This window comes from Polypterus senegalus, chromosome 6, assembly GCF_016835505.1.
Source record: "Polypterus senegalus isolate Bchr_013 chromosome 6, ASM1683550v1, whole genome shotgun sequence".
NCBI classification, from domain to species: domain Eukaryota; kingdom Metazoa; phylum Chordata; class Cladistia; order Polypteriformes; family Polypteridae; genus Polypterus; species Polypterus senegalus.
In genome coordinates, this window is record NC_053159.1 from 85,015,456 (window position 1) to 85,039,823 (window position 24,368).

At 40.1% G+C, this 24,368-nt stretch overlaps 1 protein-coding gene across 1 annotated transcript in view; it reads right to left on the reverse strand.

The window, feature by feature from the left end:
* The window catches only part of LOC120531223 (sterol 26-hydroxylase, mitochondrial-like), a 76,674-nt gene that overhangs the window by 41,653 nt on the left and 10,653 nt on the right, over window positions 1-24,368 (reverse strand). Inside the window, exon 2 of the mRNA XM_039756445.1 lies at window positions 22,315-22,505. Within this exon, the coding sequence (XP_039612379.1) occupies window positions 22,315-22,505 (191 nt within the window). The remainder of the gene's footprint in view (window positions 1-22,314; window positions 22,506-24,368) is intronic.

The window sequence follows — 24,368 nt, forward strand, 5'->3', positions numbered from 1 at the left end:
AATGATATTGTCATCATATGTAAATACGCGCTTTACAAAGTGGCTCAGGTTGTGCAATATTATAACTGTAGAGCAAGTTTACAGTGAGGTAATTGTACTTATAAGTACAAACAGTTCTACAAGGAACAATGATTGAGTGAGTTTATAGTTCTTGGGATGAAACTGTTTCTGAACCGCGAGGTCCATACAGGAAAGGCTTTAAAACGTTTTGCCGTGGCTGAGGTAGCGTGTGCCTGATGCTGTATACCGATAATTCTCTTTCCGATCAGCTGCTGCTGTGATTCACACTCAGATACAGTGATATAAATACTCCGAGTGCTGCAGTGAGAGTTATATAGAAAAAGATGATCCGCTGTGGCAACTCCTAACGGGAGCAGCTGAAAGAAGAAGAAGGTGCAGTGAGAGTAACAATGCTAAAGCAGTTATGGCATTTGGAATACTATGGCTGTTCCCTAGACCATTATATTGTTACAACTTAATTACAATCAGATGCATTACACTAATAAACGATATTCAGTTAGTTTCAGTGTATTTATAAAGACACGTCAGGAAAATAAGGAGTAACCACACAGGAACAGTAGCATTGCTTTGATGCTGGGTGCCGCCAGTCTGCAAAACCGAGCGGAGAACTGCGTGCGACAAGGCATGAGGTACCGTGGAAAAGTGCGTGGCTTTACGCCAAGTGTAGGTTTTATACATCGCGATTTGAACGTGGAAAAGTTCTTACGCAACATTTCTGTGCGTACGCACCGTTTATACATGTGCGTCATTTACATATGATGACGATATCATTTTTAAGTTGAAATGCAGCAAAATATGTTTACTATATTATACAGATAAAACTTTAACTTCATTTAAATAATCTATATTCTTCACTGGGAGTGTCGTGAAGGATAGAATAATTAAACATGTACTACGAAGATATTTCAATGTTCCTTAAACGTTTTGAAGACTCGGCGCTCTAAGCTTACAGATGGCTTCACTTCTATTACAGAGCTGATTGTGTGGTGATTGAGTATTTGGGAAAAGAAAAGCAAGGACTGCAGTGGCGGCTACGTTAATATATATTGAATATAATACAGAAAGAGAAAATAACAACACAGCTAAAAACTCAGCGACAAGTTTCGGCAAAAGTTAAATGCTTGTGTTATGCGCACGAGGCGGCTATGCAGTGTCTGCAACGGACGTGGCCATCCACCGTGCATAAGCTACCTTACTTATTATTACTTATTGGCGGAAGGAGCCACCGATTCTTCCTCTGCCCAGTGCCACCACAAGCCTAGAGCCGCCCCTAAGTACTGCTGCAATAAATTATTTCATCGAAGGTCATACACAATCACTGCTCCGTGAAACTCATGTTTAATAACTTACTTTAACTCCTATGATCATAAAAATGATATCACGTATACATCTCAGTATTTTAGTTATTCAGAGAGCTGTAACATCACGAATGTAATGGATTCTGTGTCCAGTTGGAGAAAGAGAGCCGGTTTAAGAAACAAGTAGTGATTCACATACAGAGCACATAGAAGATCAAATACAAAACAAAGCATTTAACGTGCTACTTTAATTACGATGTGATTTGAGAAACTGGTTATTAAACGATTTTAAGATGAATTTTATGATGTTCTACTTTAATGACAAAATAAACTACGTGATTAAAGTGGAAATGTCGAGATTGAAGTTGACATTTCGTGCTTTTTCCCCACTGTGTGCCTTTTTTTATCTGTACCCTAATAAGCTTTTATATGACACTCTGACAGTGTGCTACAACTCACCTTTTCACGGCGACTTTGATATGTGACTTCTTTTTTATTTCCGGCACTGTGCGACTTTGTGAATGTGAGCTTTCAAGTTTCTCCAACACGCTATGTCACTCGATCAACTTCCTTTTGTTGATTATACCGTTTATTTGAACAAATAGTATGTTTTCCTTTGCCTCCACTTGGTATTCGCTGAAATTCTTATATTTTCCCTCGTGCTTTTCCAATTGTCTTTTCACAGAAGGCTGAGCTTAAGGGCGATTTATATTCATTCGCATAATCAAAGAGGCATAATTCTGGGAGGAGTTGGGGCGTTACATAAAGCGCATGCACGAGCGTTACTTTTCACGCTGATCGGGATTTATGTAGCGTAAGAACGTGGAAGTTGGAGTACGCACAGATCCCTGCATCTGGATTTTTCTGTGCGTAAACACATTTCGGCTTTTGTGCTTACGCCATGTTATAGTGCGAGTTCTACGCACCACGTTATACATGAGGCCCCTGGACTGTTTACCTGACAAAAGGAAAAGTAAATAGAGACATGAAGGGCCAGATAAGATTCATAACCCTCTCACTAATTGACCGATAGAAAAGGGTCAATGGTGAAATTCTGAACATCTTTAACTACTAGATAAAGGAAAGCCTCAGTCCCTTGCAAGACCATAATAAAAGTACTGACCACTTATGTTATAGTGCTGAAACTGTAAATTTTGAAAAAACTCTTCTTAAATATTCACTCTTTATAAAAGCATATCACTTCAGACATACTTGTATTTGTTAAAAAAAGAGATCAAATTACTTTTTGCTGAACTTACAACAATAATTGATTAGTATTATAATTGCTGTACTACCTGTCTAAGATGGGTTGAGATCTAAGTAATCAACGTAGACCTTAGTGTTTGCACTGCACCATTATTTTTGAATGTATTTTGTAAAGCATTACTACAAATATCTGTGATGCGCTTCTGTTGGAATGACAAATCCAATGCACTTCATTACTACAAATATTTGCGATACACATCTGCTGGAATGATCTGTTGGAGACATTGCAACCTGACAGACACAGATACACAGACATACATTTTTATTACACTTTTATTAAGATGGATATTTTGAGAAAAAATTTTAAATACCTGTATTAACAAACTGTCTATTAGAGAACAGCAGCAATGAGCAATTCTGTCGATCCTAAATAATTCATATTTATTATAATTGTCTAACAGGGCATAGGCAGGGCTCTATCACACAGAAAAACTGAGTCCTGGGGTTATACATAATAGAGTTCATACTGTATATAATATTTGACTTTTAAGATATTGGTACTAAGTAGGCATTTCTGGTGACAAACTGCAGAGCCCAAAAATAGAGCTGAGATCTCAGATCTCATGGCTTGTGGTTGTGGAATTATACACTCACCTAAAGGATTATTAGGAACACCTGTTCAATTTCTCATTAATGCAATTATCTAATCAACCAATCACATGGCAGTTGCTTCAATGCATTTAGGGGTGTGGTCCTGGTCAAGACAATCTCCTGAACTCCAAACTGAATGTCAGAATGGGAAAGAAAGGTGATTTAAGCAATTTTCAGCGTGGCATGGTTGTTGGTGCCAGAAGGGCCGGTCTGAGTATTTCACAATCTGCTCAGTTACTGGGATTTTCTAGGGTTTACAAAGAATGGTGTGAAAAGGGAAAAACATCCAGTATGCGGCAGTCCTGTGGGCAAAAATGCCTTGTTGATGCTAGAGGTCAGAGAAGAATGGGCCGACTGATTCAAGCTGATAGAAGAGCAACTTTGACTGAAAAAACCACTCGTTACAACCGAGGTATGCAGCAAAGCATTTGTGAAGCCACAACACGCACAACCTTGAGGCGGATGGGCTACAACAGCAGAAGACCCCACCGGGTACCACTCATCTCAACTACAAATAGGAAAAAGAGGCTACAATTTGCACGAGCTCACCAAAATTGGACAGTTGAAGACTGGAAAAATGTTGCCTGGTCTGATGAGTCTCGATTTCTGTTGAGACATTCAAATGGTAGAGTCAGAATTTGGCGTAAACAGAATGAGAACATTGTTCTTGTTACCACTGTGCAGGCTGGTGGTGGTGGTGTAATGGTGTGGGGGATGTTTTCTTGGCACACTTTAGGCCCCTTAGTGCCAATTGGGCATCGTTTAAATGCCACGGGCTACCTGAGCATTGTTTCTGACCATGTCCATCCCTTCATGACCACCATGTACCCATCCTCTGATGGCTACTTCCAGCAGGATAATGCACCATGTCACAAAGCTCGAATCATTTCAAATTGGTTTCTTGAACATGACAATGAGTTCACTGTACTAAAATGGCCTCCACAGTCACCAGATCTCAACTTAATAGAGCATCTTTGGGATGTGGTGGAACGGGAGCTTCGTGCCCTGGATGTGCATCCCACAAATCTCCATCAACTGCAAGATGCTATCCTATCAATATGGGCCAACATTTCTAAAGAATGCTTTCAGCACCTTGTTGAATCAATGCCACGTAGAATTAAGGCAGTTCTGAAGGCAAAAGGGGGTCAAACACTGTATTAGTATGGTGTTCCTAATAATCCTTTATGTGAGTGTATATTGAACAGGTTTGCTTTAGCTTGTTGAGTTACAGAGGTGACAAATTGGGTCTTCATTTCATGGGCTCGTTGCAACTGTTTCAGATACAGCACAAGGGTGCCTTAAAGGGTAAAATGTATTGAATTAGCACAGAGCAAGTGGAGGCTTCCAGGACAGAGAGAAAGCCACACTCCCGCAAATGAAGATGTCCTCATGCCAGTGTGTCCTTTATATGCAAGAGTCATGAAGGAAGCCCTGTAATATACTGTATGTACTTTTAATTTCAGCTGAATTTGTCAAGAATTCAACTGTCACTTTTAACACTGGCATTCTCTGCTCACATTATTGTACTATCTAAGAGCTGTTTTTAACTAACAAAACTAGGGTTGTTTCTCATATTATATCCATCCATCCATCCATCATCTAACCTGCTATATTCTAACTACAGGGTCAAGGGGGTCTGCTGAAGCCAATCCCAGCCAACACAGGGCGCAAAGCAGGAAACAAACCCTGGATAGGGTGCCAGCCCACCGCAGTTCTCATATTACATGACACTTGAAAAAGTTATGCATTTTTTTTCCTAAGCAGAACTGAATTCCGCAATTATTGACTAACAGTCCGTTTAAACTGCTTTACTCCCACCTTGAAGTTAATTCAAACTGTTCAAGGAGAAGTGAAAGTAGGAGCTTTCAGGTCTCTTAAGTTTCAGTTAAATTTGAAGCTAATTTGAAAACCCACCTTTTAAGTACCAAACCATCAATATTTCAACTAAATTTGTCTTACAGAACTTATTAAAATATACAAAATACTATATATTCAACAGCAAATAATAAAACAGGAGCTTTCTTACAGTTCCAAAAGTAAGCAATACAGGTACAATGCATGCATTACTTCTGTAACTGACTTTACAGCACTAGTGAAACACACAGACCTAAAATAAAAGTAACTCAAATATAGCATGCTGAAATTTTCCATTTCGGCAATAGTTTCTTCAGTTTTGACCATTAAAAAATTCAGCTTCACGGCGATTGTATTGTTGATCTAAATTTCATAAGTTGTGCTCCTCAAACAAATATTGATCAGAGGATGTAAAAACAACGCCTGCATATGGTCAGAAGCTTCGATACTTTGGCAATCTTCTTGATTGTCGCAGTGCATTTCTGTGGCTGGGGCTTTCCTGCATGGTGTGTCCTGGACTTTGTTTTGCACATCTATAAACCATCATGCTTGTTCTGTGATTTGCCAGATGCTCAACAGATATCACTACTCTTCTTTTTCTTTCTGTCATTATGGTGGTTATCATTTGGTTTTTCAGATCACTTTGCCATAAAAGCATGACTACAGGTCACATTGCTGCCCATTATTGATATTCAATAAAGTTCAATATTAGATGATCAATAAAAACAATACTTACACTTGATAATGAATTCTGAACAAGTATATAACATGTCCTGGGGGACTAACAATAGATGGGCTTACAGGGACCATGGTTTTATTACAATATTTTTTATGGCCACCAGTAAAGTGGTCACCATGTTGCCACAACCGAAAATTCTTTGAACTTCAAGAACATATCAGGCTATATTCTGGATCACTTATTGCTCGTCTATGTGCTTCAACATCTGATCTGGTTATTCTTTCTTGTTCTTCATCACTAAAAGTCACTAAAAGTGAGTGTTTTTCAAGTAACAAGTCATTACACCCATGTCCCAATTCAAATCCGAAATAACGTATAATATGTACATAGTAAGTTAATATGAAATTTGCAGATAACCAATTGAAGTTGAAGTAAACAATAATTCCAGAACAAAAAACAAAACATACAGTATAATAAAACAGATATAGGTGGTGTAATAAATTCAAAAATGACCAACTTCAGACAAGTACAGTGAGGATGTGAGGAGCCCATGGATCCTAGTGTTGTTAAAGCTGACAACTATGTGTATATGTCTCTCTCTCTTTCTCACTCACTCGCTCATATATATACATATATATGTCTTCATTTATATATATATAGTAATGTGACTCCCTGTCTTGCACCCCAAAACACAAGGCTGAGTCTCAGTGCTTTATTCAGCTTAAAACAGGAAGAGCACAGTTATTTATTGTAGCAGGATCTACCACTCTCCTGTACACAGACACAGCAATCAGAGTAGTTAGTGTCGTGGTCAGGTTAGTGGCCAAGTAATACTCTTGCCTGCATTTATAATGTACCTTGCATCACCCATCGACAATAGGCGCATATAGAGCAACTGCAATCTTTTTGGATTTGCTTTCACGGCAAGCTGCTACAGCTCTGGGAGTCTGCAGTTGCCCTAGCAACTGACAGGCTGTCTTCTAAAGACACGGTGATCACACTTCAGTATGCTCTTTGGCATGTCGTCCTGTTGGGAGGAGTCCCAAAAGAGTTTAGAAACGTTGCTATATACTTTGCATATATTAGTATCTAGAAATCCACAAAGGGAGAAAATTAGTCACTTATCTTACAATAAGTTTTTATGCCTAAGCTTTCGACAACCTACCAGGTGTCATCATCAGAGAAAAACAATTAGATACACAGAATTCAAGGCAGTATATAGCAAATGGGGAAGGAGGGGGAGTTCACATCTCAGTGTGAACCTGCTCTTATCTGTGAAGAAAACAGGGTGCCAGTGGCAGAGCTACCAACTGTGGTATTCTCTGCCGAATGCCAATCGAGCTGCACAATGATAGGCTGTGAGCACAGGTCCCACTAGAGGGCGTCAGTCCCTCATGCTACCCTCATGGAGACTGCTTCTGATTGTCTGCTCAGAAACATGCACACCAGTACTGTAGTCAGCAGGAGATCATTTTGAAGTGCTCTAGCAGTGCTCCTCCTGTTTCTCTTCACACAAAGGAAAAGATACCAGTCCTGCTGTTGGGTTGATGCCCTTCTACGTCCAGCTCTCCTCATGTAAAGGCCCATCTCCTGGTATCGCCTCCATGCTCTTGAGACTGTGCTGGTAAACACAGCAAAACATCTTGCAGTGGCACATATGGATGTGCCATCCTGGAGGAGCTGGATTACCTGTGCAACCTGAATTGGCTGCAGGTACAGCTTAATGCTGCCAGTAGTGACACGGACTCCAGTAAAATGCAAAAATATAGAAGAATCAGTCAGGAAGGAGAGACCAACTGTCTGTGGCCACCACCTGCAAAACCATTCCCTTTTTGGGGGTTGTCTTGCTGTTGCCTCTCCAGTGGATATGTTGGCATATAAAAAAAATATGTGTGTGTGTGTTTGAATATATATATGTGAATATATGTGTGTACATATAAAATATATTCACACACCATTGTACATTTTTGTCTGCTATATTGATGTTTATTGTCTTTTTATTTAAATTATACAAGTTTTCTGTTATTCGCATATTGATCTGGTAAAAAAAAAATGCAAAGTGGAATTGAAAACCTAACAGGTCCAAACAGAGGCATAAATAAAAGATAAAGAGTAAAAGACAGAGTAGAACATCATAAAGAGGTTCAAAAACGGCATGATACACATGCAGAGCAGGTTAGAGATTATGAAAGTACTAAAATTCGAAAGCCTCAGAAAACTGACAGTAAAGATCGCATTAGCGCTAACAAACGGAAATTATTACTCAGTGAAATAATGGAACGGCGAAAAGAGATCAAATATATGCACATAGGTGATATAACAGAAATATGTAGATATTGTTTGGCTTTAAAGTTTAAGTCGGAGACTTGTAGATCGTCTAATTCGTGTTGCCATCAAGAAAAAAGAGTGTTTCCTCCCAATGAAGAGGAGTGAAATAAAAGAGTTGTTATTTGGTGAAAGTGAAGTCCATAAACACTACAGGCAAAATATCCAAATCTACAATAATCTGTTTGCATTTGCATCATTCAATGCTCAAAACGTAGATTTACACGATTCAGGACCATATGCTATAAGAATCTGTGGTCCCGCAACAATTAAAGCAGGTACAAGTTTAATTTCAAAGAAACCACAATTTGGTAAGGTTCATATTTATGATCACAGAGAAGCGATGCAACATAGAATCGAAAGAGTTAAACGATCGGACGTATTGGAAATTCTACAGCCAATAATGGATACAAATCCATATGTCCAAAAGTATCATACTTTACACGAAATTTATCTGAAAAACACGGACAGAGAAGTTTTCTTGGATTTCTATATGAATCTGAACGATCACACTCACATATATAATAAACCAATGTAACGAATTGTCAGTGATAATAGTTTCGAAAGACGGAGATTTCAAAAGCAGATCCGGGAAATGACTAGCGCGTAGTGTGGGTTGGCGAGCGAAGCGAGCAGGGGGCAGAGCCCCCTAGTATATATATATATATACACATATAAATTTATATTTTTATATATATTTATGGGTGTGATGAAAGAGGACATGCAGGTGAAGAGTGTAACAGAACAAGATACAAAGGACAGAAAGATATGGAAAAATATGATCCGCTGTGGCAACCAACTAACAGGGGTATAATATATAAAGTTTGTTATAACTGTGTACATGTTACTTGTTTTTAGTTTTTTCCATCATGTTAAAATTGTTTTCTTTCTTCTTTAATTTTTTAAATTTATATACAAGATAGAAGATACAAGAAGTTTATTTTCATATACACAGTAAAAACACATGTTAAAACTATGTAATGAAATTCTTACTTTGCTTGCTCACCTTCATATACAAAGACAGAAAGACAAAAGAAGTATGAAAACAAATAGCAATTATAATTAGAAGATTACAAAATAAGGTGCACAGTGTCTGATGACATACCGCAGCAGTCAGTACCATTTATGAGGCTATGAGTTGTGGTTTGGATTGACTTTAACAATTAACATTGTTGAGGAGTCTGATTGTTTGTGGAAAGAAACTATGCGTCGGTCTTGTGGTGCATGATTTCACAATCCTGTAGTGCCTCCCTGAGGGAAGCAGCGTGAAAAGTGTGTGATGAGGATAAGTATGGACTTTAATTATGTTGTGCGCCCTCCTGATGACCCTACTAGTGTAGGTGTCCTGTAGGGAGGAGAAGGTTGCTCCAAAGATGTGCTGTGCAGTTTTAATTACACGCTGGAGTGCCTTCTTTTCCTGCAAGGAGCAGTCACTGTGCCATACAATAATAGGTACCCCTATAGAAATTGGTGAGAATTTTGGTTGGCATGCCAAATCTCTTCAACTTCCTCAGAAAGAACAGTCATTTGTGTGCTCGGTTAATGTGTTGTTGTGTATTGTAAGACCAAATCAGGTCCTCGCTGATGTGGGTTCTAAGGAATTTAAAGATTTTTACTCTCTCCACCTCAGCCTCACCGATGTAAATGGGAGTGTGCTGTAGCTTCTTCTTCCATGGGTCAATAATCATCTCCTTGGTTTTATCTGTATTCAGGAAGAGGTTGTTTTCCTAACACCAGGCCATGATTCCTGCCACTTCTGTCCTATATTCTGCCTCCACCCCCCCAGTAATCAACCCTATCACTGTAGCGTCATCAGCAAATTTAATGATCCTGGAGTTGTTCTGAGAGGACACACAGTCATAGCTAAACAGGGTGTAAAGCAGCGGACTCAGTACACAGCCTTGGGGGCAGCCGGTGCTGATTGTTCTTGTACCTGATGTTTGGTTTCCCACTCTGCCTGACTGGGGTCTGGCTGTAAGGAAATTCAGCACCCAGCTGCAGAGGGATGATGTCAGTCCAAGGGAGATAAGTTTATTGCAGATATACAGTATAAAGAGCTGTTGCATCGCAGATAGATAACTCCTGTAGCCACAATAAATGCCTTTATTGAATAGACAAACCAGGGGTGAACAAGTTCCTTTCTACTGCAGCTACTGCCACGACACACATAAAAAACATCAATAATAAATCATAAACTTGCAATATTATTTAGGAAAATCGCAACATCTTACTCACCAAAAATTCACATTATTTCTAAACAAAATCCATCCTCCTCTCTTTCCTCAAAATAGTTCAATTACTCTGTCGTATAGATTATCCGTGCGCTTCAGTTTCATCAAAAAGTCTCTTTCTATCGCCATTGAAGCTAAAGCTGAAAGTCGAATCTGCCTTGTTGTATTTCTGGCATAAGTTTTAATTCACTTTAGGGCTGAAAATGTCCGCTTGACAGAAGCAGTGGACACGGGAATGGTCAACGCCAAACATACCAATGTGTACATCTGCCCCATGCTCTCATTCAGATTTTTCTGATGAAGGAAGTCAAGGAGATCAGTGGGAGATTTTCCTGCAAAATCATCCATGGTATACATTACAGTCAGTTCTGTTTTTAGCCGAGACAGATCAAAAAGTGCTCTGTGGCTCTATGTTAAACTGGAGAAGGCTGCATGTGGGAAATTTTTCTTGTTCTTCTGGGGGTCGAGGAGCGTGACAAACATCAGTTTTTCGTGGTCTTGAAATCTGGTCTGTGTCTGGCAAATAATATGTCCAGAATCCTGCTATGGAGTTGGCAGTAGTGCGCGCGAGCATCTTGCGCTTGACCTCTTCATGTGCCCGGAGTGCCTGCGGTGCATTCAGTGGCCTCATAGAGTTCCTCATATCGGTTTCTATCTCACTCAGCGTTGTCACAGAACTCCTTTACCCTAGCCAGACAAAACTGCATATCCAGTTTTTTTGTCCTGTAGTATTGAAAAGAGCATGTCTGAATACTCAAAAATGCCACTGAATGTGTGAAGTAAAAAACAAAACTCAAAATCATCCAGACGTGCTTTAAATCCATCAGCACAGCGCACTGTGTCCTCATCATACTCGTCATGATGCTCCAGAATGTGATGAAGCAGTTCCTTTAGAGCATCTCTCTTCTCAAAAATCGTATTAACCACAGGTGGTGGTGCCACACGAGGGAGATGACGCTGGCAGATTTCGTCCAGTAGTTGCGTGCGCAAAGGCGATCTAGAAAAAAATGCAGCAAGGCCATTGAGGTGGCCGACAAAGATCTTGCATTCTTTAAGCTTTGAGGCCCCTTGAGTCAGTACTAAATTGAGCCGATGTGCAGAGCAGTGTATGAATAAAGCCAAAGGTTCTCTCTCTTTAACTTTAGCCTGCACCCCATTTAATCCAGAAGACATAACCGCTGCGCCGTCAAAACACTGTGCCACAACTTTACCCAGGCATTCATTTTCCAACAAAAATCTGATGATAAGACCTGCAATGTCACCGGCTCGCTTCCCCATCTTCAAATCAGACAAATCGCTCCTTGACACATGTGCCTGTTATGTAACACAGTACCAGTGCTAGCTGCGCTGCGTTACTTGCGTCTGTCGTCTCATCCACCATAATAGAGACAAACGGTGCTTTTTTAACGTCACTTCTTATCTCTTCTCCCATCACTTCAGCAATGGCAGTGATCAGGTCGTTTTGTATTTTACCCGACATCCCACTAAACACTTTATTGGTGGACAGGTGGTAATGTAAATCTGCTTTCATCGTGTGCTCGAATTGAAAGTTCCTGTTTGCCCAAAAAAATGACACAGTCTATCAGTCTTTTTAAGATTTCTCTGTTTTTCTTCACCTTTTCGTTGTGGAGCTCCGTTTCCCTGCGCACTTGCTCATTCAGCTGTAGATCCGCTCTGATTTCCCCAAAAGTTTTGGAAAGCACCGTTGCTTGTAAGTGTCCGGCAGTGTTTTGAAGTCTTGTTGCTGCCTTGGTTAGGCAAGTCAAATTTACAAACCCAGTGTGGCTCCAAATACCATGTCGATCAGTGGCAAATAACAAGCACTCCCAGCAATACAATTTGCAGTGTTCCTCGGACCCTGTGAGCCAGGGGTACCGCTCGTAGTTGGTAACCTGAAAGTGGAGGACAAATCCTCCTCCTGGTTGCGACAGGCTAGCTAGGTTCAGAGTTGTCCGACCTTTCTTAACAATGTCCAGCTTTTCTTGAAAAGGCCATCTTGAAAATGGCCTTGAAAGTAAATCTGCCACCAAATCTATTTCTTCTCCTCCTTCAGCCATTGTGGGGTGACAAAATAGCTATTACACCATCCTATCAAATCAATGGGTCTAAATACGGTGACGTTGCCGTACGCCTGCTAGAGGGCCCTACTGACACCAACTCAAAATCTGATTGGTTGAAGCAGTTTAATCAACATTTATTTTGTGTTAGAGGACCTGCAGAACGGATTGTGAAGGCCTCTTTGACTTTGACTCTGCCTGGCAACAAATGATGGCTGAAATGTGATTGGTTAAATGCTTTAAAACGAAAATACATGTCTGGAAGCAGCACAACCACCGGAAAAGCTATGAAAGGAAGCGGACAGACTATTTGGAATTATTTAATAAGTATTCATGGACAAAATATAATTAAAATCAGTTTGCGATTCAGATATTTTTTTAGGGCAGCAGAGAAGGCCATGCAGGCCCTGACGGCCCACCACTGCTGTGTGTACAGTATATATAATGGTACTGAGAAAGATGCTGACATGGGACGTTTGATTTTTACTTTTCCCTTATCAGCTATTACTATTATTTTTTTTAACTCAATCTATTTTCTGGCAAGTTATTTTTAGTGAGTTGCCACTGTACCAAGTTTTTGGGATTGATCATACATGTTTCGATTGTTTTTGGAGGCGTGACCACGGGGGGGGCTGGGGTGATCACTGCCCCCAGAGACAAGCCATGCCCACCTTGCGAAATGCTTTTTCTGTTCAGTGAAAACTCTGAAGAAGAAGAATAACATTTGATTTTGAAAACTGAGTTGCTTTCCGATTAGACAGGCACCGTGCTGCTCACAGTTTACTTCGCCGCACATCTTGCAGCACGTTTTGAACCTGTTGACCGCATTCTTTAATTAAAACAGCGTATACGTTCCATTCTTCTTTTATTTTCTGGTTGGTAACACCAAAAGCTATGCATAGGTGGCTTATTAAAAAGCAGACACGCAGCACAGCGCACCTACGTCGGTAACTTAAACTCCAAAAGATGTAGATAAGCCTACACAGTCATCCAGCTCTGCGCCCATGTCGGGTACTCCAAACCTCTGCCTTCAACAAAATATACAGTCCGGACTACCTGACTTAAATATGGATAGCCCACCCCAGCCCATTTTAATTAATTATCCCAAGCGCACATTCGGAAAGACACTCAGATGTTTTAGTGCAAGCTGTCAGTCTTGACCATGGCTTGAATATTCTGTTGTCCGTGATGCCAGCTTTTGCTTTGCCTGCCGCAAATTTAGTGTTTCCAGTTCGGACCACGAGGACATATTCACCAGACACGACTACACTAATTGGAAAAAAGCTCTAGAAAAAGACGGTGGCGGCTTCCACAAACAAGCGTCTAGTATCGCGCACGCAGAGCCATGTCTGCATGGCAAGAGTATCGGCGCTGGGCAGAGACAAGTGAAAGCATAGTTCAACTACAGGGTCCAACTCAGATAGAAAAGAATAGATATTATGTGAAAAGCATTGGGGAGGCCGCTCAGTTCCTTTCAGTCAATGAACTGGCTCTGCATGGTCACAATCACGTAGGTGGGGAGGAGGGACTTTTTTTTTCTTTGATTACACAATCAAAAAAGATGCCAAACTTGCAGAAATTGTAAAATACATCCCAGAAAACATAAAATACACATCCAATGTAATTCAAAATGAAATAATTGAGAGTCTTGCCAAAATGGTGGTAAAAGATATCAGGACCAAATATGAAAAAGCTGACTCTCCTGGACTTTGCATTAAAAGTGATGGTACCAGTGATCACTGTGACACAGAGAATTTGTTTGTAGTGATTAGATTTGTCCAGAACTCCATCCCTGAAGAACACCTGATTGGCTTAATTGAACTGAATCAGCTTGAAGCGGAGTATATTTGTAACCAAATTCTGTCTTCACATCTCTCTGAGCTAGGTTACAGCCCAGACAATTTAGTGTGTCAGTGTTTTGATGGTGCTTCTGTCATGTTTGGGGCAAGGGGTGGTGTCAAGGCTTTGTTACAAAACAAAGTTGGTAAGTACAGTATATTCCATATGTGCACTGCTACAACCACCACCTCCATTTACCAGTGATACATGCAATGGAATCAGAATCTCTGGCTAAGAGATTCTTTGACTGGTCAAATTCATTGAACACATTTTGTCACAGACATTATGTTTCACACACATAAGAAACACCCACACTTAAAAGACTTCTAGAAATACGATGGACCAGTCATTATGATGTCACAAAGTCCATTGTCAACAATGAGGAAGCTATAAGGGGGCTTCTCTCAGAGGTAGCAGAGGCTGACACTGCCCCTTTTGACATTTGCATTGAGGCATGTGGCCTTTCGAAAAAGCAGAATTTCTTCAATACAGGAAAATTCCTCCTTCATGTGCTTGGTGTGCTTAAACCAGCCATGCAATTCTACAGGCACATGCAGTGGATTTATGCACTGCTGGGGAGGTGGTGACAGCTATACTGGCCAAACTGAAGGAGATGAGAAGCCACTCATTCTGGGAGCAGCGTTTCTCTCAGTGTGGAAGTGGGCCTACCAATTCACTCAAAAGGAAACGGAAAGTTAATTCACAGCTTGATGATAGTATTGTCGTGTCTATGCTCAGGCATGGTGACTCTGATGAACAAATTGCTCCTAATTAGACTTTTAAAAGGGATATGTTCAGCATTCTTGATAGAGCTATTGTGGAAATGGAGACAAGATTCTGTCAGAGAAATGTTGAATTATTGAGGGCCATATCGCTTCTCCTGCAAAAATCAGAATTATTTCTTGATCATTCTCTCCTGAAACCTCATCAGGCACTTGCATCACAAAGCAAAACAGCATAAAATGAAATTGCTGTGGCAAAAGCAATGTTGATCAATAAACTGCTTGCTGATGCTAATCTCTGTGAAGCGTGCAAATGCATTCAGCAGTACAAAGAGGCCTTCCCTATGTTGCATTAGCTATGTGTCACAGCACTCATCATTGGTGTGTCTTCAGCTGCATGCGAAAGCTCTTTCTCTACTTTGAACCGCATTCTCACTCCACTCCGCCGAACAATGCTGCATTCAAGGAAAAGAAATTTAGTCATTCTGGCACATGAGAAAAACATCACAGAAAATCAACATGAATGAATTGATTTCAGAATTTGCCAAGAGTAACAGTAGACTTGTCCTGTAGATAATATCCAGGTTAAACATTGGAAACTGATATCCTATAGCCTCCCTAATGAGTACAATGAGCCACGTTCTGTTTTTGCTCTCATATGTTGTATACATTTGATTTTATTGATATCTTGTAGATGTAGTTCTATATTTGTTCACAAATAATAATAATACAAGTTCCATTGCCTCTGTTAATTTAATTGAACAATAGGTTATGATTTATGCCACAATTGTTGCTTTTATATGTTATATAAAACTATGTTGTTATTATTATTTGACCCCCCTACAAAAATGGGGATGGATGGATGGATGGATATTTTTTGCCCCCCCCAGACAAGCCAAATGCCCACCCACACATGATATTCTGGTCACACCTCTGATTGTTTTCAATAAAGCAGACCTTTTCAGCTTGAGTGCAGTTTTGGTGATACTCAGACATTCTCTCCTGACTGTTCATTAATAGTCACACAGTCTTGTGCATGTAACACATACAAATGTAATAAAATATATTTAAAAAAGCATCAAATCAACAGCAGGAGTCTGTTAAGTTAAAGTGGCTATAATTTCACAATAACTAACTTAAAGTTTGCCTAACTGTTATGTACCCTTGGTTCACTAATGCTAATTATTACATAAACCAAGCTTACCGTTGTTTGTGTATCCTCAAATGGCGAACAAAGGTCGAGGCTATTGCAATTCCTTCTGTGATTTTTATCCCACATGTTTTGCATGTTGCAGTTCTTTTCCTGGTGATAACACTGTAGTCTTTGTGATTAAAATGATAATTTCTAATGTCTATCTTGAAGTTTGATGACTTGGTTCATTATATTCACCACTTCAGTCATCATTCTGGCTCCAATGTAACTGCCTCTCATCCAAATTCACCACTTTGCATACATGACGATGAATTCGCATCACTGTGTAGTTAGAAAAAATTCTGTGCACGGTGCACAAATCAAGAACATTGCATGGAAGTTTGGGAATGCCTGAAGTCATTTTCACTGTGTGGCCTTCACACCCAACATGGACTCGTTAAGTCTGGAAGCAGCACAACCACCGGAAAAGCTATGAAAGGAAGCGGACAGACTATTTGGAATTATTTAATAAGTATTCATGGACAAAATATAATTAAAATCAGTTTGCGATTCAGATATTTTTTTAGGGCAGCAGAGAAGGCCATGCAGGCCCTGACGGCCCACCACTGCTGTGTGTACAGTATATATAATGGTACTGAGAAAGATGCTGACATGGGACGTTTGATTTTTACTTTTCCCTTATCAGCTATTACTATTATTTTTTTTAACTCAATCTATTTTCTGGCAAGTTATTTTTAGTGAGTTGCCACTGTACCAAGTTTTTGGGATTGATCATACATGTTTCGATTGTTTTTGGAGGCGTGACCACGGGGGGGGCTGGGGTGATCACTGCCCCCCCCAGAGACAAGCCATGCCCACCTTGCGAAATGCTTTTTCTGTTCAGTGAAAACTCTGAAGAAGAAGAATAACATTTGATTTTGAAAACTGAGTTGCTTTCCGATTAGACAGGCACCGTGCTGCTCACAGTTTACTTCGCCGCACATCTTGCAGCACGTTTTGAACCTGTTGACCGCATTCTTTAATTAAAACAGCGTATACGTTCCATTCTTCTTTTATTTTCTGGTTGGTAACACCAAAAGCTATGCATAGGTGGCTTATTAAAAAGCAGACACGCAGCACAGCGCACCTACGTCGGTAACTTAAACTCCAAAAGATGTAGATAAGCCTACACAGTCATCCAGCTCTGCGCCCATGTCGGGTACTCCAAACCTCTGCCTTCAACAAAATATACAGTCCGGACTACCTGACTTAAATATGGATAGCCCACCCCAGCCCATTTTAATTAATTATCCCAAGCGCACATTCGGAAAGACACTCAGATGTTTTAGTGCAAGCTGTCAGTCTTGACCATGGCTTGAATATTCTGTTGTCCGTGATGCCAGCTTTTGCTTTGCCTGCCGCAAATTTAGTGTTTCCAGTTCGGACCACGAGGACATATTCACCAGACACGACTACACTAATTGGAAAAAAGCTCTAGAAAAAGACGGTGGCGGCTTCCACAAACAAGCGTCTAGTATCGCGCACGTCAGAGCCATGTCTGCATGGCAAGAGTATCGGCGCTGGGCAGAGACAAGTGAAAGCATAGTTCAACTACAGGGTCCAACTCAGATAGAAAAGAATAGATATTATGTGAAAAGCATTGGGGAGGCCGCTCAGTTCCTTTCAGTCAATGAACTGGCTCTGCATGGTCACAATCACGTAGGTGGGGAGGAGGGACTTTTTTTTTCTTTGATTACACAATCAAAAAAGATGCCAAACTTGCAGAAATTGTAAAATACATCCCAGAAAACATAAAATACACATCCAATGTAATTCAAAATGAAATAATTGAGAGTCTTGCCAAAATGGTGGTAAAAGATATCAGGACCAAATATGAAAAAGCTGACTCTCCTGGACTTTGCATTAAAAGTGATGGTACCAGTGATCACTGTGACACAGAGAATTTGTTTGTAGTGATTAGATTTGTCCAGAACTCCATCCCTGAAGAACACCTGATTGGCTTAATTGAACTGAATCAGCTTGAAGCGGAGTATATTTGTAACCAAATTCTGTCTTCACATCTCTCTGAGCTAGGTTACAGCCCAGACAATTTAGTGTGTCAGTGTTTTGATGGTGCTTCTGTCATGTTTGGGGCAAGGGGTGGTGTCAAGGCTTTGTTACAAAACAAAGTTGGTAAGTACAGTATATTCCATATGTGCACTGCTACAACCACCACCTCCATTTACCAGTGATACATGCAATGGAATCAGAATCTCTGGCTAAGAGATTCTTTGACTGGTCAAATTCATTGAACACATTTTGTCACAGACATTATGTTTCACACACATAAGAAACACCCACACTTAAAAGACTTCTAGAAATACGATGGACCAGTCATTATGATGTCACAAAGTCCATTGTCAACAATGAGGAAGCTATAAGGGGGCTTCTCTCAGAGGTAGCAGAGGCTGACACTGCCCCTTTTGACATTTGCATTGAGGCATGTGGCCTTTCGAAAAAGCAGAATTTCTTCAATACAGGAAAATTCCTCCTTCATGTGCTTGGTGTGCTTAAACCAGCCATGCAATTCTACAGGCACATGCAGTGGATTTATGCACTGCTGGGGAGGTGGTGACAGCTATACTGGCCAAACTGAAGGAGATGAGAAGCCACTCATTCTGGGAGCAGCGTTTCTCTCAGTGTGGAAGTGGGCCTACCAATTCACTCAAAAGGAAACGGAAAGTTAATTCACAGCTTGATGATAGTATTGTCGTGTCTATGCTCAGGCATGGTGACTCTGATGAACAAATTGCTCCTAATTAGACTTTTAAAAGGGATATGTTCAGCATTCTTGATAGAGCTATTGTGGAAATGGAGACAAGATTCTGTCAGAGAAATGTTGAATTATTGAGGGCCATATCGCTTCTCCTGCAAAAATCAGAATTATTTCTTGATCATTCTCTCCTGAAACCTCATCAGGCACTTGCATCACAAAGCAAAACAGCATAAAATGAAATTGCTGTGGCAAAAGCAATGTTGATCAATAAACTGCTTGCTGATGCTAATCTCTGTGAAGCGTGCAAATGCATTCAGCAGTACAAAGAGGCCTTCCCTATGTTGCATTAGCTATGTGTCACAGCACTCATCATTGGTGTGTCTTCAGCTGCATGCGAAAGCTCTTTCTCTACTTTGAACCGCATTCTCACTCCACTCCGCCGAACAATGCTGCATTCAAGGAAAAGAAATTTAGTCATTCTGGCACATGAGAAAAACATCACAGAAAATCAACATGAATGAATTGATTTCAGAATTTGCCAAGAGTAACAGTAGACTTGTCCTGTAGATAATATCCAGGTTAAACATTGGAAACTGATATCCTATAGCCTCCCTAATGAGTACAATGAGCCACGTTTCTGTTTTTGCTCTCATATGTTGTATACATTTGATTTTATTGATATCTTGTAGATGTAGTTCTATATTTGTTCACAAATAATAATAATACAAGTTCCATTGCCTCTGTTAATTTAATTGAACAATAGGTTATGATTTATGCCACAATTGTTGCTTTTATATGTTATATAAAACTATGTTGTTATTATTATTTGACCCCCCTACAAAAATGGGGATGGATGGATGGATGGATATTTTTTGCCCCCCCCAGACAAGCCAAATGCCCACCCACACATGATATTCTGGTCACACCTCTGATTGTTTTCAATAAAGCAGACCTTTTCAGCTTGAGTGCAGTTTTGGTGATACTCAGACATTCTCTCCCTGACTGTTCATTAATAGTCACACAGTCTTGTGCATGTAACACATACAAATGTAATAAAATATATTTAAAAAAGCATCAAATCAACAGCAGGAGTCTGTTAAGTTAAAGTGGCTATAATTTCACAATAACTAACTTAAAGTTTGCCTAACTGTTATGTACCCTTGGTTCACTAATGCTAATTATTACATAAACCAAGCTTACCGTTGTTTGTGTATCCTCAAATGGCGAACAAAGGTCGAGGCTATTGCAATTCCTTCTGTGATTTTTATCCCACATGTTTTGCATGTTGCAGTTCTTTTCCTGGTGATAACACTGTAGTCTTTGTGATTAAAATGATAATTTCTAATGTCTATCTTGAAGTTTGATGACTTGGTTCATTATATTCACCACTTCAGTCATCATTCTGGCTCCAATGTAACTGCCTCTCATCCAAATTCACCACTTTGCATACATGACGATGAATTCGCATCACTGTGTAGTTAGAAAAAATTCTGTGCACGGTGCACAAATCAAGAACATTGCATGGAAGTTTGGGAATGCCTGAAGTCATTTTCACTGTGTGGCCTTCACACCCAACATGGACTCGTTAAGTTTAACCCATCCTTGAGACATGACTTCATCTGTCACAAGGTGGAAGTTAAAGTACAAGTCGAGCTGCAAGTCTTTTTGATTTTTCGAGTCAATTCCAAAGTCATCAAATTTGTGATTTGAGTGTGACTTGGGCTCAAGTCCATCTCTGCTCTTTATTCTTTACTCTTCATTATTCTTTGAAAAATACTTGGTTGCTCTCTTCTGCACAGCTTCTAGTGCTGCTATGGAGTTTTTGTAGCATGATGCTCAGAACCCCAAGCAATTCTCCAGATGTGGACTTACTCCCCATTACAGAGCTTGACCTTAATTTCACCTTTTTTATATTCCATAGTGTGCAAAATACCCTGCTTCATACCTTAAGCTGGCCAAGACATGCCCCACAAGAACATTGCATATGCACAGCATTTTTTCTTGCTTTGTACAATGCTCACTGACTCTGCCTTCTTGTTTGCGTTTTTCAAGTTATAGTTTGTTGCTGCCTTTTGTAACTATGTGTTGTGTGTTACTGACAAAGTTGTTTTCTTTTTTGTAGTGTTCAATGTAGCTTAATATCTTAGCTAATACTGCAAGTTATATTAATGTTCAATACAAATACTGGTAAAAATCTGTTACAACAAAGTGCCAGGGACCTAAAAAATATTTCGTTGTAATGAAAATTTTGTAGTAATGAGATTCTGTATCTGTCGCTATAGTGGTTTCTTTAAGTTGCGTCCAGGCGTTTACAATTATTTCAATAGCTTCTTTCACGTTCATTTTCATCTCCTCCTGTCTAAAAGTTATGCTGCCGAGAATTTTTGTCAGCAATTCTTTGTGATAATACACTTTCAGGGTGTGAATGATGCCCAAATCCAATGGCTGAAGCACTGCTGTGCAATTGGGTGGGAGATATTTAACGCGAAAATTATCTAAATGTGGAAGCATGCTGTGGGCAGCACAGTTATCAATTAGAAGCAGAATCTTCTTTTTCTCCTTCTTTATATTGTGAGGTTACTGAACTCTTCGTGGTAATGAAAATTTCATTGTAAAGATATTCGTTGTACGGCATTTTACCTGTATACAAATGCCTGCTGCCTCGCAGTAAAGAGACCTGGGTTTGCTTCCCAGGGACCTCCCCTGCGTGGAGTTTGCATGTTCTCCCCGTGTCTGCATGGGTTTCCTCCGGGCGCTCCAGTTTCCTCCCACAGTTCAAAGATATGCAGGTTAGGTGTATTGGCGATCCTAAATTGTCCCTAATGTGTGCTTGCTGTGTGTGCGTGTGCCCTGAGGTAGGCTGGCGCCCTGCCCGGGATTTGTTGCAGCCTTGCGCACTGTATTGGCTGGGTTTGGCTCCAGCAGACCCCCGTGACCCTGTAGTTAGGATATAACGGGTTGGATAATGGATGGATGTTCATATATGTATTCCATTTGTAGTATTGTTCTTATTGTATTTGTTTATTTTTGTTTAGATAGCACACATACACTTACGTATACACATCTATTAAAGTACTTGAAGCAAGCTTGAAAAAGGGTGTGATCGACTCTCTGGTGTAGCTGCAGTTCTTTCTAGGCAAAGAATTAGGCCAGCAGGTGCATAATCATCACAATAACATACAACTGCCCCTCCCAAATAGTTTTTATAACATAAAAATTGCTAAATATAATATATTTTTTTATTTCTTCAGCCCACTGCTTGGTGAATAAGAATATGGTCCCAATATAAACCCTTAAGTATTTTTAAAAGTTTGATTTTGGGTTTAAGCTAATATTCTACATATGTACATGTGGCGACATGCAGAAGCCTACAGTATAAGATAAAAGGATAACTTTAGTGAACCAAAACCACACAGCCATAATCATATTAGTATTATGAATTGATCTGAAGGATCAAAGCAGTAAAGTTATGCATTTATAACTCAAAAGTATTTGTCCAGGACAGATTAAAACCACCACTTACTCAGTAAATGGTCCATATCCAAGGTCTCTAATATCCCTGTGATCAGTCCAGATAGACATATCTGCCCTTCTTGGATATTTTTCATCCTTCCTCATCAACTCCTCGATCAACTCCACACTGGCCAGATTTATATGTTTATAGGGCCCCAGTGTAGTTGTCCACATTGGACCATACATCTTCTTTTCATAAATCTACATAAAAGCACAAAAATAAATTCCAATGTGTGCACCACTGATTTTATATTAAAAAAAATTAAGAATAGTTTGAAGAAGTGCAAGCAAATTTTTATTCCCAGTTTCATTGGATTTTATTTCAATCACTATTCATATATTTTACTGCTTTCTTACCAATTCCCAAATAAGGAAATTCCCTAAATTCAGCAACAGTGCTACATTACACATTTTGCATGCTTTTTTAAATATGTGGGACTAAAAGAAACAGGCAACCCAACCTCTACTCTTAGGTTTATCCACACCTAAACCATAACAATTTTCTTAATAGCAAGATAGCCTATATGTTACTATTAAAATGTTCAGTCCTTCATATTCAAATTTAGCCAGCATTAATGTGAAATACTTATGTTAAATTATTTTAAACGTTTGAGTCGTTCTGACTGGTGGAAAAGGGCACTGGGGAGAGGACTGGGGAACATACGGTACAGGCCAGCAAGGCCCTAGGAGAGAGTAACAAAACATTTATTCTTATCAGTGTATGAAGAAGGGAAGACAGTGAAGTAATTCCTAATTGAGTAAAATGTTCATTATGGACTGAGGGAGCAGTCCAAACAGAGAGAATTTTTAAAAGCATGGCAGAGATCAGTAAACATTTTGCTTAAAGGAATAATTCCAAGAAAAGTCAGAAAACAGAAAAAGTATTTCCGGCGCCGCATCCGAGTGGCAGCCTTTCCAGCAGCTCCGTATGTTACTTTATCTTTTTACCTTTTTTTCTCTATTTTTCTCTATTTCACTGATCACTTCTACCACTTTCTTTTATGTGGAATTGCTCCCTGGACACTTTTTACTATTTTACTATTTGACATGGATTTTTACGCTCCGAGAATCGCCTATTCAAGTAGTCAGCTTAAAGCACTGAGAAGAAATGCTTATGGCGGTGTGGTTCCTTATTTACCTGACGAGGTAAGAAGATGATATCGGGGCAGCCGAGCCGGCGCAAAGATAAAAGATAAGATTAAATCAAGACAACTTGAGAGAAAATGGCGTTATAAACCGTCGGTGCCTTCTGTGATCCTGGGAAATGTAAACTCACTACCAAATAAGATTGACGAACTGGCTGTGCTGGTGAAAAATGTCAGAACCTACAGAGAATGCAGCTTGCTGTGTTTTAGCATCCCAGATGCTAACGTGGAGCTACCCGGGTTTAGCACAGTTAGAGCGGACAGAGACGCAAATACCTGTGGAAAGAAGAAAGGAGGAGGACTCGCTCTCTATGTCAATACAAAGTGGTGCAACTCAGGACATGTAAACGTTAAAATCTCCACTTGCTGCAGGGACATCGAACTGTTGGCCGTAAGTCTGCGTCCCTATTACTTGCCCAGAGAGTTTGGACACATGATTGCTGTTATTGTTTACATCCCCCTCAATCGAACGCGGAGATAGCGAGTGACATCATCCATTCCAAAGTTGCTAAGTTACAAACGCAGCACCCTGAGGCACTTGTGCTAATCGCTGGAGACTTTAACCATGTAACACTGGACAAAACATTACCTGCCTTCTCCCAGTATGTGGATTGTAACACTCGGGGAAACAGGACTATTGACCTACTATATGCAAACGTTAAAGACGCATACAGTGCCACCCCACTGCCTGCGCTTGGGAAAGCAGATCATAACCTGGTTCTGCTTCAGCCTCAATACAAACCAAGAGTGAGGGCGCTACCTACAACTACACGCTCATTCAGGAAGTGGTCCCTGAGTCAGAGCAGGCTCTGAGAGACTGCTTTGGAACTACAGACTGGGATATATTGCTTGGGTCACATAGTGAGAACATTGAAGAGGCTGTTGAATGCACAACTGATTACATCAACTTCTGTATGGA